General features: G+C 41.2%; 1 protein-coding gene across 13 annotated transcripts in view; it reads right to left on the bottom strand.

Moving 5' to 3' along the window:
• DLG2 (discs large MAGUK scaffold protein 2) overlaps nt 1-14,429 on the bottom strand; it is a 1,579,821-nt gene that overhangs the window by 405,206 nt on the left and 1,160,186 nt on the right. For all 13 annotated transcript variants that reach the window (XM_050940648.1, XM_050940534.1, XM_050940523.1 and 10 more), the window contains 2 exons: nt 11,769-11,905; nt 707-851 (listed from right to left, as the gene is read on the bottom strand). In XM_050940648.1, coding sequence (XP_050796605.1) covers nt 707-851; nt 11,769-11,905 — 282 coding nt within the window. The remainder of the gene's footprint in view (nt 1-706; nt 852-11,768; nt 11,906-14,429) is intronic.

The following is a 14,429-nucleotide window of genomic DNA, read 5'->3' as shown; positions in this document are numbered from 1 at the left end:
AGAAGCGTAGGATGGATATAAATAAGGGAGTGGATGGATAGGGAGCAGGGAGGCATTAGTATGCTGATGTGTGGGGATGTAACTGATAGATTTGTAGGGCAATTATGTAGCAGGACAATCATTTTATGCTGTATGCAAATACTGTATAAATTACAAGTCCATTGAATGCAAATGGTCCTGGCTTTGAGCAGGGGATTGGACTAGATGACCTCCTGAGGTCTCTTCCAACCCTAATAGTCTACGATTCTATGAAATGTCATGTCCATTTTCCTCAGGCTTTTTGTTTGGTGAGTCCATGTAGGCAGGTCTTCTGCTGCTTGTGTTGCACCTTTCCTGTGGACTGAGTGCTCCTCTCTCCACATCTGTTAATCCAGGACCTCTCAAAATATTACACTGACGTAAAAATATTTTCCGCTTAATTGTTACAAAAGATACAGTGTACCTGCTTAAAGTTCAACAATAGAATTCTGGAATAAGATTGGTGGTGCAGTTATCTTGTTAATTCTGGACTTGTGCTGCAAAAAGTGTTATTTCAAATATAACATATCATGACAGTATCATATCTAATTAACAGTTCCATTTTTCAGCCTTCCAAGCCCTTGGAAAAGCTTTGCTGATGAACTGATATTTGTCTAGATTTGAAAAGTCAAAATAATCACTTAAAGCATGATATCACATATGAAATAATATGCAATAAGGCACTTACAGTGAGTAATATCTGGTGGGCCATAAGGGTCAGTCATGTAAATGGTAGTGGGCTTTCCAACTTTTAGATAAACTACATCCGATGTGTTCTTCAATATTGCTACTGCCTCTTCATGAGTTACTTCTTCTAAACTGTAATTATTTACCTTAAAGGAGAGATTAGACGGATGAATAAGGCTGGATAGATACAGAAGAAATATCCATATTATCTGTACAATTATCAGTAATGGATTAAGAATTGTAGACAAAAAGTGCTACAGATTATAGAATAGTAACATTATTATACAATAAAGAAGAAAAATCAGATTGAGGCATTTTCTTGGCCCACCTATCTCCTAGGTCTTATTTAGTAGTATTGGCAATCCCCAAGCTGTAGTATCATAGCCCAGTGTAAAGTGCTAGATATGTCATTGTGTCTGCTCCAGTATGACACTATTACCAGGGTCATCATTAGCAGAAACATAACAAGAAACTGAACTAGCTTAATAGCGAATTGTGCACCACAAGATGCAGGGGATAGGTATATATAAGAGCAGCCGCTTGTGATATTGATTATCAGCATCTGGTTGTTGACAGTAAAAGCCCAAACCACATTCTTATTAACTGCTTGTATATTTGATGATGTTGTACCCATGCACTAGTTCCTAATGGGACTCATAAGTGACATCCTAAAATCTCTTTGCCCATTAACTTAAATGGATAGTTGGAAAGTTAAGCAGGGGAGGAAGGGAGACAAAAATAGGAGACTACTTTGGAGAGGTGGGGAGTGAACAGTGGCAGCTGTGGAACTGGGAAGGGAGGGTTTGAAGGTGAAAAATGTGACCGTTTTCTGGAGCTGTAGGTAGAAAGACACTGAAATAGTGAGAGGATAGGTGATTATAGACACAAGGTGTGGGCTTGATGCAGAGAAATATATCAGGTGCACCAGGGCATAGCAAAGAATAGTATAGACAAGGTGGGGAAGGGAATTGTGTCAATAGGAGCTGCTAATCTAGATTACTCCTCCAGAAAAACTTTATGCAAGAGAAAAGGTCTTGTATATAGAGGCATGAGCACTCTACTGCATAAAGGTACTTCCTATGTATATTAATGCGCAAGGGAAATGAATTCATTAGGAAAGGGAACCAAGATATATTATTAATAATGAATCATGTTTATTACAGTAGTGCCTAGAGACTGACCAAGGATGGGGCCTCATTGTGCTAGGCATATACACAACGCAGACTATTACACAGTCCCTGTCCTGAAGAGTTTACAATTTAGACCGACAAGAGTGCCAGAGGCTAACAGGAAAGGGAAAAGGACAGGGATATAGATTCATATTGATCTAGATTTCATGCAAATGACTGGTATGCAGAAGTGACTGCTATTAAATTTCTCTTGCTTATTTATATACTTTAAAAAAGGGATTAAAACCTTGGAAAATCAACTTTTGACTAATCTATGTAAGCACCATTCCGGGCACAGCTAGCCTCTTGTTTCCCTTTCCCTACATCCTCTGTTACATAATTTTGTGTTTTGTCTTAATTCAGATAATGCATTTTTGGGGGGCAGATCCTAAAACCATCATGAAATTGATTAGAAAGATTCCTTAAAGTGGGATGTGTCTTCATTTTCAGATATGCATGATGAGACAAGTGCCATGTTTGTATTACCTGAAGTTTGTAACATTGAGACTCAGAGAAATCATAAAGAAAGTAAATACGTCAGTCAAGACAAGTGAGATAAAGCTACAAATGAGAGTTTCACAAAGCAAACTTGTTGGGGGAAGCAAAACATGAAGAAATAGTCAGAACTATGAAGGACATGCAGATTGCCACTTGCAAAAAGTAATCAGTCACAAATATTTGCAATACTTTTGTTTATGCTCGTAACAAATACGTGGAAAATACACATTCTGTCTTCTCTAATATAGGACTCTTCAGAAGGGATGCTTGGAACACTGATTAACAGTGTTTGAAGAATGAAAAAGAGGTTAAACAAGACTGAAATCAATCAACATCCCATCCCATCCATTAGGACAAAAGCTATGTCTACACTACAAATTATGGGTGTGATTCCCAACTCACATACCTACGCTCGTACCAGCTCAATGAGAGCTAGCCCACGTATAAAGAGTAGAGTAGCTGCAGTAAGACAGGCTGTAAGTACATACCCACAAGGTTCAGGTGAGTACACTACCATTTATACTAGCTCTTATCAAACTAGCATACATACATGCATGTGAGCTGGAATTCACATGCCTAGCTCATAGTGTAGACATAGCCGAAGTCTCTCAGCAGCACACCCTGTCCCTAACAGGCATCTATACAAAATGTACTACACAGAAAATTGGAAAGTAGTCCTTTTAAGGTGCTTAAAATTTGTTCAGCTCTATCCGTTTGGCACAGCGCATAAGAAGTTTTTCATTCAATATGTAGACTAATAAACTCTTTCAGATTTGAGAAAAGCTTTTGTTCTCCATTGCAGAATCATGAAAGAGATGTGTGGCCTCTTGCTATGCCTACCAGGTAATATCAGTGATCAAACTAAAAAGGACTTCATTTCAATCCCAGCAGTCTTTTCTTGCATTAAACAGCTCTGGCCCTGTCTGAGACAAAGATTTATCACTATATCAAATATGTACCATTAGTGTATACTGCACTGGAAACTGTTTCTTGTTTTTTCTGTCAAGTTCTTAGCTACTATCTCAGCCCTTTTCCTCCCACAGAAGTGCAGTATTCCCACTATCTAAGATAATTGGACCAGGGGGAAAAGCGTGTTGCCCTTCTGCCAACTGGTAGCAGACTTTCAGGGCCTGCTAGGTCAGTTTCTGTCTGGAGCGGACATTGGTGCTGTCAAGTCAGGTATTTTCATAGTGCACCTTATTTCTACAAAATGCAGATAAGTTTTATTTCCTTTCACAGGGATGATAACACATAGCACATAGGCAACTCCTTCTTGCAGAAACTTCAGCTCAGGTAACTGTGCCGTGCTCTAGAGGAAGTTACCTTGTGCTTCTGTCTTTCTCTCCAGGGCCTCACGGTTTATACTTTGTGCTCCTTTTTCTCCCTCAGCACCTTCACTTTTCATCTAGAAAACCCCCAGTCCAACGCTGCTCACAAACACCATATGACTTGGAAAGGTGGGTCTGAGCATCTAGCTTCCTTTTGTGCAGTGGCTTTGTAATACAAAAGATGTTCAGATGGGTCTAATGAGCTACAGCAGTGCTGGGCAAACTACGGCCTGCGAGCCGTTTTAAGCCAGCCTGTGAGCTCCCACTGGGGAGCCAGGTTAGGGGCTGCACCATGCGGCTGGGCCTCTCTCCAGTGCTCCAAACCCCTCAATCCCAGCACGGAGCACCTCCTGCACCCCAAACCTCTCATCCCTAGCCCCATCCCAGAGCCCACACCCCCAGCTGGAACCTGCACCCCTTCCCGCACCCCTACCCCAGCCCTGAACCCCCTTCCAAACCTGTCGGTCCCAGCCCAGAGCACCCTCCTACATCCCAAACTCCTCATCCCCAGCCCCATCCTAGAGCTCGCACCCTCAACCAGAGCCCTCATCCCCTCCCACACCTAACCCTAATTTTGTGAGCGTTCATGGCCCACCATAGAATTTCTATTCCCCGATGTGGCCCTCAAGCCAAAAAGTTTGCCCACCCCTGACATAGAGTAACTGCACCAAGAGAGCAGTCAAGAGAGTTGTGTGAGTTAAAGAACCCAATTTTGTCTCGTTCTAATGGCCTAGACAAAGGATAGTACTTCAAACCACACAACGTCACTGATGACTCTTGGGGTGCAGTTATTCCAGGATATCTCTGGCTCCCTCTATAGCGAATTTCACCCACCCTGGGTGCTTGTATATCAGTGACCGTTAGCATGCAAAGCAATAGCACCCTTCACTATAATAGAGAAACAAAAGACTCTCCCCTCCCAAACACTCCTGTTATGAGTTTAGAAACTCGGCATAGAAACATGCTGTACCATTTTTCAATAGCCCCTAGAAGGCTCTAAATATTAAGATGTCTGTTCTCACTCTCGTTAACGCTGATGAGAGTTTTCTGGGTGAATGGAGGGTCCAAATAACTTTTCTATTTTTGCTCCTTAAAGAAGGTGACCACTAATAATGAAACTTGAATAGACCTTTCTCCACACAAGCATGAAAACATGCATTTATTAAAAGCAGCAAAGAGTCCTGTGGCACCTTATAGACTAACAGACGTATTGGAGCATGAGCTTTCATGGGCAAATACCCACTTCATTGGATGCATGTAGTGGAAATTTCCAGAGGCAGGTATATATATGCAAGCAAGAGTCAGGCTAGAGATAAGATGTGTGCAGTATGCCAGCTTTGAGAAAGAGAATCATCTAGATACCTTTCTATGAACCATTCCACCTACCATTTTCATAGAAAAAGGATGTCACACAGGAGTTACAGATTGTTAAGAAAGATTATGCTTTGGTTCTTCTTTCTGATTAGATTAACAGTTAGATTAATAAGGAAGGATGCCTCCCTCTCTCCCCATCCCCACCCTTTCTTCAAGGGAAAAGGATCTTGCCTCTGTTTCTTAACCAAAAGAACAATGCACCTTATTTTGACACCATTTCAATTACCACCAAGGTCACTTAACTATGTCTACACTGTGTACCTTACAACGGCGTGGCTGTGCTGCTGCAGCAGGGCCATTGTTACCCGGTGCGCTGTGTGGCTGCTCTTTATCACTGGGATAATCACCTCCAATGGAAGACAGTAGCTTTGTGGAAGTGCCAGTGTAGACAAAGCCTTAAGCTGCCTGCACTCCAATGGCTGTGGCAGAGCCAATGTATGGTAGGGTAGAGGAAAATGAGATTTGAGACATATCGGTCAGAGCTAAGGGAGACTGTGAGGGAAACAGGAACAAAATAAGAAAGTGAGGAGTATACCGTATGGTCTATGAAGTATTAAAACATTTCTGCAGAAAGGTTGACATCAGAGCTGTGTGGTTATTGTGCCATCTAAGTGAGGACCTTCATGCGCTCTAGAAAGCCAGATGAAGTGAGACAGCAAATGAGTGAGGAGGAAACTGGGTGAATACTAATATAAAAGAGGTTATCTGAGTAGCTATGAAGCACTGAACAGATGAAAGGAAGTGAGTGGCTAACAGGAGATTAGTTAATAACAAAACTCCCATTAAATTTAGCTTAATTAGCAGCAAAGAAGCGTGTTTCTGTGGGAACTTGCAGAGGGAGAGAGAGAATACCCATATATCAGCAGCTTCCAGTGATAAAAGATGGCATCACTAGGTGTAGAAATCAGCAGCCTGGGCATAGAAAGACTGTCAAAGGAACTGACGTTTCTAAGTGTGATAGGGAAAACGTGCACTGACAATACTGGGCGCCCTGCATAGCCACAAAGCGCAAGCTAGATTTCATTCAGGATAATGAGATGGAGGGACTCAAACAGCAGCTGAACTCACAAATCTAACCCCCCTGGAGCTGGTTGTTCCTGATATTACCCTAAGGCTCTAGGGAACTCGCACCTGGGCTACAACAGCGATGACCACAGGGGCTCAGGACTCTGTTTCCCAGACTGAGTAGAACCCAGGGCAGAGAGAGAACAAGCTGGAAGCTACTTCCAGAACCAATCATAAGCCTGATCTCAGAGACAAAAGCGTTTCCTTTTACCTTTGGTTTTGCTTGTTGTTATGGAGGCACGAGTAGAGACATAGAAGCATCACAGCATGGGAGGTTCACATTAAACTTCCCATTACTAACTAAAGGGAAACTTAACACTGTGTTGGTGGTTACGAGGTCACTGAACGGTATCAGCCCAGCAGAGATCAACATTATAGCGTTCTAAGCTGCTCCGTTCTGCTTCCTAAGCACAGCACTGCAAGCACTGCTTTGCCACTGTAAACAGGGGAAGAACTAAAATAAGATTAACTAAATTGGTAAGAAATAGGGTGACAATAGCAATGACAATTGGATGGTAAGGATGAGGCAATTGTTCATAGTTTGATAATGTGGTATGTGTGAAATGTTGGCACGCAGTCAAGAATGGAGAGTTAGCAGTTTTCAGTAGTATGTTGGCAGACAGGCAAACATAATCTAGGGTCAAATAAAGGTCACTTCAACACAGCAGGGAGAGGTCAGTCAGTAAGGTTGCCAACTTGGTAGTATTTAAAAACCGGACACTCCAACAGGAGTGCCAGAACCTCCCCTGCCCTGCCTCTTTCCCCTGAGGCCTCACCTCCATCCACTCCTCTTCCCCGCTTCCCCCAAGCACGCTTTTCCCCACTCACCCACCCTCCTCGCCTGGGTCAGGAGGGAATTGCCTGTGGAGCCAGAGCTGCGAGCTGCAGCCATCTGACACAGATAAGAGGCAGTTCTGGCTAAGCTGGAGCATGTGCGGGTGATGACTCGGTGCCTCCCTGCCTCCCACCCCGCAGTAACTGGACATTGGGTGTGCAGTCAGAAGATCTGACTGGACAGTGTTGGGTCCCCTTTTTTTAACAGACTTTCCAGTCAAAAACCAGGCACCTGGCCACCCTATCAATCAGGCATGCTTAGTCCAAAACTAGGTAAGTGTCACCAGACCATAACAGTAAACTGACCATAATACTAAGACTTGTTATGTAACAGCTTTGGCTGATAGCAAGATTTAGCAGTTGCGATTGGACTGTAAGAACAGGTCAATCATGAAGGATCTAAATTTGATTGGCGGAAAAGGAAGGCTTGAAAGAACAGCCAATCAAAAGAGCTCAAAAACTGAATGAAAGACAGAGAGTCAGTAGGCAAAATTTAGAAAGTTAGGAGCAGAAGAAGTATGAGAAGTCAGAAGAAATCAGAAGAAGCAACCACAGGGTGACAGCAGAAAAGGACTGTGACAGAACAGACGGAGAGAAGAAAATGGAGAATAAGCATGTTAGCTATAGAGTAAAATATAGATATAAATATGATTAATGAACATGTGTCTGTATGTTTGGGTTAATAAAAATGTGTCTGCGTTGTGAATGTTACATTGTTTTATAAATTTTAAAAATTTTAAGATTGCTGTTACCGACTGCAACAACTGACCACCACAAGCAGAGCACAGCCATTTAATATTGGGCTAACTATATGTTTATAGTACAGGTATTTTTAGCCTGTATCCAAGGATTATGCTAAGGGCTTTGCTTATGTTTTTGATGTATGTTTATACTGTATAGGGAAGATTGCTTTTACACTAAATACAGATAATACTTTGTTTTGGAAGAATATGTCCTGGGTGTCAATCAATTATATCGGAAGGCTATATCCGTGTCCTCCCAAGGGTAGCAAGGCTCAGCTGTACTGGGCAGTTGTTCCTAAAAGTATTCCTACAAAACCCCAGCAATTTCTGTAAGGTGGACCCCTTTCACCTTGCAAAAACAGGTAAATGGGTCAGCAGAAGGGAACTTCTGGTAAATCCAGGAAAGGACAATATGTGAGCTATTCTGGGGAGCACTTTGGGTCTGTTTGGGGGGTAACAAGACAAGCAACCCAGGCGACTGAGGAGCAATTCCAGGTCAGGCTACCAAAAGCCAGCCTAATTTTCCATTGGACTCCAGATCAGAAAGCCTCAGGAAGGCCCTATTTTGCTTGTGAGTTTTATGCTGGCCAGTGATTTACAGCACTGCATCACCCACTAAAGAACTTCTTCTCAACTCACATTCTGCCTAGGCAGGTGCTGGGACAGAACAGAATGCTTTGGGCCCACTGTATATGTTAGGAAGTAAAGGGCTTAAGATATTGCTGCTATTTTATTATTCTAGTCACTATTTTTTCCTTATTCCTTTTTCTTTGTTCCCTACACTTAAGGTTCTGCCTGTTGTTTTACTGTGATAATTGTTTTATTCCTTGTATATTGGACTACACTTCTAGTGTATTATTTGGTAGTAAACATTTTCCCAAAGGACAGCACACATTGTATTCCATGCAGTAGGAGGAGTCCCCCTTGGGTGGCAGTATCATGTGCCCATACCCCTGGGGTGATAGCGCAGAAGCCTCTTCAAGCAGCAGGCAACAGGGAGAGGGCTTAAGCTACCCATTAGGGCTCAGGTTACACAAAGAAACCAGAAAGGCTGAAAGTGGATGATGAAAGAAGGAACAATGGAACAAGATAACAGGCTCAAACCACAGATGCAATGACAGAAGATGAAAGAAAATGGTAAACAGGGAAGGGAATAAAGGAAGCCTACAAGCCTAATCAAAGACGACAACAGTGATGGGAGACATAAATACTTAGATAAAGTTGCACAGGGGATATGTAGGAAGAAATTCCACTTTACATTTAACAACCATTGCAACAGTCCTTCTGCACAACCTCATTCTTTCAAATGTAATCATGGGGGCTGTTTAATTTGGAAATTTCCGGGTTCATCTTGAAAAATGTGAGGCACTCAGCACTAGCTATAGAAAAAGTTTTTGTCCCTCCTAGAAAATCACCATCAGGAAAGTCATAAAAGAGTAAGTGGATGCAAAATAAGAGTCCCAGAGGAATATACTTGTTTTATTTCTCTTTCCCTTTTTAAGGGAAATTGGTTTTTTTTCATCTATTGACTTAGGTTTATTGAGACTTGATAGGGTTGTACTTATGAAGATACAGGGGGATGATTCTGATCCTAGTGGTTACATCTGTCTTTGTGTAAATAATTTTCAGGTTATTTTCTCCAGGAAGCGGAATTTGTTGAAGTGAAATCTTGAGCATTTTCCTGTGAACATCTGTGAACTGTTGGATTTAACTGGCCTATTGCAACCGATGAATGTGCATGTCCTTTTTAAAGCTCAACATGATTTAAAGAGCTCTACAAAGAGAAAGATGGGTTTTTTGTGCAGAAGTCTTAAAATTAGTTTTAAGTAAGTAAGTTTGTTTGGGTTAATTGCCTCTGTAGTATCCCATTAACTGTTTGGTTAATTGTACTACAGCTGGTGCTCACTGCATGTAGAGAGGAGTGTTTGGTTGTGTTTAAATGGCATTTCATTCTCTTTTATTCCCTTTCACTTTACTTTGCTTAGTTTATCAGTGGCTATGAGCCTAAGGGACTAGGGTTTGAAACAGAGGGGAGCTTGGCTGGTTGCAAGTATTTCAAGAGTTGGTGCTTTAGGTGAGGTGTACACTACAGGTGTACCTCAGTATAATGACAACACTCAGGGGTGTGAAAAATCCACCCCTCTGAGCGACGTAGTTACAACAACCTAACCCTCCATGTAGACAGTGCTATGTCAATGGGAGAGCTTTTCCTGTCAACATAGCTATTGCCTCTTGGGGAGGTGGATTAACTATGGCAATGGAAGAAGCTCTCACATTGGCATAACAGCTTCTTACTTAAGCACCACAGCAGTGCAGCTGCGCTGATGCAGCATTTTAAGTGTAGACCTGCCCTCAGAGAAGAACAAGGAAATAAAGAAATTGAACTGACAGACATGAGGCCATATATGCACATATAATGCAACACTTAAAAATGGATGGCATAATCTGATTCTAACACAAACTCCATATTGGTTTTAATAGGGATTATTTTTAAATGACAACTTGAGATAGCCCTTACAAGTGAAAATCTTAAATTAGGAATAGGAAGGATGTATGGGGATGGTGCATCTTAGTATGGGTGGTCTGGATAATGAGAAAGGCAAAAGTAAAAAACATAGTGAGTATTGTTACGCTGGTGGTTAAGCAGGGTGGTTAAGCACTGGAATAAATTGCCTAGAGAGGTTGTAGAATCTCTATAGTCGGAGATTTTTATAAACAGGTTAGACCAGGGATCGGCAACCTTTCAGAAGTGATGTGCTGAGTCTTCATTTATTCACTCTAATTTAAGATTTCGCGTGTCAGTAAAACATTTTAACATTTTTAGAAGGTCTCTTTCTATAAGTGTATAATATATAACTAAAGTATTGTTGTATGTAAATTAAATAAGGTTTTTAAAATGTTTAAGAAGCTTCATTTTAAAATTTGATTAAAATGCAGGGCCCCCCCGGACCGATGGCCAGGACCTGGGCAGTGTGAGTGCCACTGAAAATCAGCTCGTGCGCCACCTACGGCACGCGTGCCATAGGTTGCCTACCCCTAGATTAGACAAACACCTGTCAGGGATGGTTTAAATAATACTTAGTCCTGGCATGAGTGCAGGGGACTCGACTAGAGGACCTCTCGAGGTCCCTTCCTGTTCTATGATTCTATGAAACAGGACTTTGTGTATATACTTAGTAAGTAAACAGGATTGCACCACAGAAATACCTGACTTGTACAGTCAATTACTCCTCCTAATGCAAACAACCCATCATGGCCCCAAATATTGACTAACCCTCAGGCTGAGGGGCAACAAAATATTGAGTATGGTCCAAACTTATATCCTTCCTGGGTGTAGGAGGTAGCTCTTTTGTTAAGTTTGAACACAAAACTAAAAATTAAACCTCAACTTAAGTATTCTCCCCAAGCTTGGAGTTCTTAGGGTTTCCCCTGAAGGATACTTTGGTCTTAGCTCTTAAGCCTGGTCTATACATAGATTTTGTACCAGTATCACTATTTTGGTGAGGGGTGTGCTTTTTACTGAAATATTTGCATTAGTAGACCCCCTAATGTTGATGAGGTTATAGCTATATAAAATTATCTGATTTCACTGACAGGGAGGTGGACTGGATGATCTACCAGCTCTTTTCCTTTGCTAACTTCTGTCATTTTAAAAAGTAGGACTGGTCCCAGGGCAATGAAGGGATTTTTTACTTTAACCTTAAACCTTGTTCTAAACTTCTCTAGAACATCTGACCTGGCATTAGCAAGTAACCAAACATACGGAGAAAAACATTTACTATAACAGCAGTGGATTCATAATCTTTTAACTCACAGCAAAGTATACCAAACTAATGAGACTCTTTGGCTCATCTTCATAAAGACAAGTTGGGTTTTCCAATACAACTTCAGCCTCAAACATAGACAGTCAAAGAAAAATATAAAAAATTAACAGTATTACTTGCAGTTAATCATTCAATCAGATTGAACCACTACCACATCTCCACTGCAAAAATCCCCATTTGAAACATATGTCCACCACTTCAAATATAGTTCCAGTTTCTTATTCTCACCATGAGAAGTCTGTCTCCAACTTGCAACCTTCCATCTTTTTGTGCTGCTCCTCCATCAATAATCTTAGTAACATAAATGCTGTTGTCTCCAGCAATGTGTTGGTTTCCCACCCCTCCTGCAATACTGAAGCCCAGACCTGGAAAAGAAAGGGGAGGAATACTCATTAGCAATACCAAACATACTATTAAGGAATGCAAGGGCAATATGTATTTTCCCCGTTGGAAAGTTATTATAATATTTACTAATAGCAAATAGTATACAAGGAAACTTGTAGGGTACGTGAATTTTTACATTGCTCTGCCAATATTTCCATGGAGATCAGTCACAGATGTGGGTTAAGAACATACTGCCATATTGAATCAAAACCAGTAGCATGGGCCAGCATTCACATTGCACTCCCCATCAGTATCTGTCCCGACCTGGGGAAGGTAATGAACCAACCACCAGATCAAATTTGGTGATGAATCCTGGCCATGTGCCTCCTGTGGCACGTTGTCATGCATATGCTAAGAAGATGACCAGTGGTCCATCTAAACCAGTATCTTGTCTCTGACCGTGGCCAGTGCTAGAAAGTGCAACAAACCCTATGCTAGGCATAGGATAAACTTCCATCACGGAAAGTGCTTTTCCTGACTATGAGTACAGTTTGGATTATGCTGTGAATCATGGTGTTTTATCTCTTCAAAACCGTTGTGTTTCTCATTGTACACACACACACAGAGAAATAAAACTCTCAATATTCTTGTTGTCCCTATAAACAGCATAATGCCAGGGATAGGCAGAGAGAAGGAGAGATCCCTTGTAGAATGTACAAGTTGTTGAATCACCACAGTGAAAAGCACAGAATAATTTAGGTAGAGACAGATGGAGAATGCAGTCCTTTAGATTTAATTCTGCTTTGCATAATTATTAGCACTCAGCTATTATGGGTTATGGGTGCATGAAAGATTAGACTGATATACCTTTACGTACATGTAACTTCTGTTTAGTAACCTGTAAAATTCCTAGATGAAGAATCACACAAAAGATCTCCAAGCTCTGGAGTGATGTCAATAGTGTATTGTAATATGATTAGGAAATGATAATGCAAACTGCAGAAAAATACATAGAACAGGAAGGGAAAATAAACAGACTTCAGAATCCCCAGGCTTGACCCTTTACCTATATTCTCCCTACTATTACAGCTACACATACAGATATCACTGCTCTCATTAGTACTAAAATTTTATCTCCCATTTTGCAAAAGTGCATGGCAATATCTGTCTGTGGTGTCTTATTTTCATAAAAATCTATTATAGACTCCCCAAACAATTCATAACAATTGTTTGCTTTTTCTTAGAGTCATATGTCTCTAATGAGAACTCCCAGCTGAACAAGTAAGCCGTTACTGACACTTGCTCATAAGGTGAGATTTGGAGACAACCCAAGCGTAAGTATTGCTGCAACAAAGGAAATAAATGCTATTATCTCTGATTTTTATATCACTAATTTTATTTTCAAAATGTATTATATTCATTGGTTATAGAAACAAACATTTTAGTGATGCCTGGAACTTCGTCTGGAGAGATGCAGTCGAAAAAGATTTGCTCCCAGTAACTTGGCAGTTTATGATTTTCACCAGCTTTATTGCTTGCGCAATAAAACTTACTGATGTTACAGTTAACACCAAAAGGCTTTGTTATCTACATGACAGCAGAGATGAAGTTTTATAATGAATTAAATCTGTTGACAATGAAATTATGAGTTTCCTCTCATAGTATCTTTAGAGAAACGTGCTGTCAGATAATGGAATAGGCTAATTAATGGAGACTTGCAAAATGATAAAGTATAAAGAGAAACCTCTGGAATAATATCTGAAATCCAATGAACTTTAAATGAATTAATTATGACATTTGTTAAAAATACATGTAAAATTCATTTAGAATGGTGGGACAATTAAAATAAAGTTTTATCTAATTTCTGAATACTCTTTGTATTTATGTGCTACTGTTAAGACAACAATGAGAACAATTCTGGGAAAAAATATATGATTTGCTTAGTCTTCAATCATTTCTTTATCACCAGGGAGACACAATGAAGGGGACAAAAGGATGTCCTCATTAAGAAAACTTCAGCGGCAAAAACTCTTAGTACTTTGCCGCAAAACAGCTACACTTGGGCTACTGCCTCCTTTGATGACTTACTTATTACACACTGGGTGAAAAAAATCCAACACCTGGTGACAAAAGGATCTGGGACTAAAACCCAGGTCTGCACAGCCAGGGACAGCTGATGTTCCCACGGTGCCATGAGGGGCACTGTGGCAAGAAGGCAAAGCAGGAAGTACCATCCAAGAGACCCAGAATGACAGTACCCTGCAGCCCTTTGATTGGCCAAGCACTCTATTTAACCCTGGAGCAACTACACAGACTTCGGGCCTGCTGCAACTCCAGAGCTCACTTCATCTCTGATCCTAGACTGACTCTGACCTTGACTCTGGCCTCCTGACTCCAGCCTGATACTACCTCTAACCTTGAATCTCCAGGGTCTGGCTGTGACCCTGACTCTTATTTCCTGATTCCAGCAGTACTACCTGTGATCTCTGGTCTTGGACCCCAGCCTGATATGACCCTGGCTCTAGCGAGTCTTCCAACCTCTGCTCGCCAACTACCGTCCCTTAC

This window comes from Gopherus flavomarginatus, chromosome 1, assembly GCF_025201925.1.
Source record: "Gopherus flavomarginatus isolate rGopFla2 chromosome 1, rGopFla2.mat.asm, whole genome shotgun sequence".
NCBI classification, from domain to species: Eukaryota; Metazoa; Chordata; order Testudines; family Testudinidae; genus Gopherus; species Gopherus flavomarginatus.
Note: the sequence above shows the minus strand (reverse complement) of the source record. Positions and strands in the feature narration are given on the sequence as shown.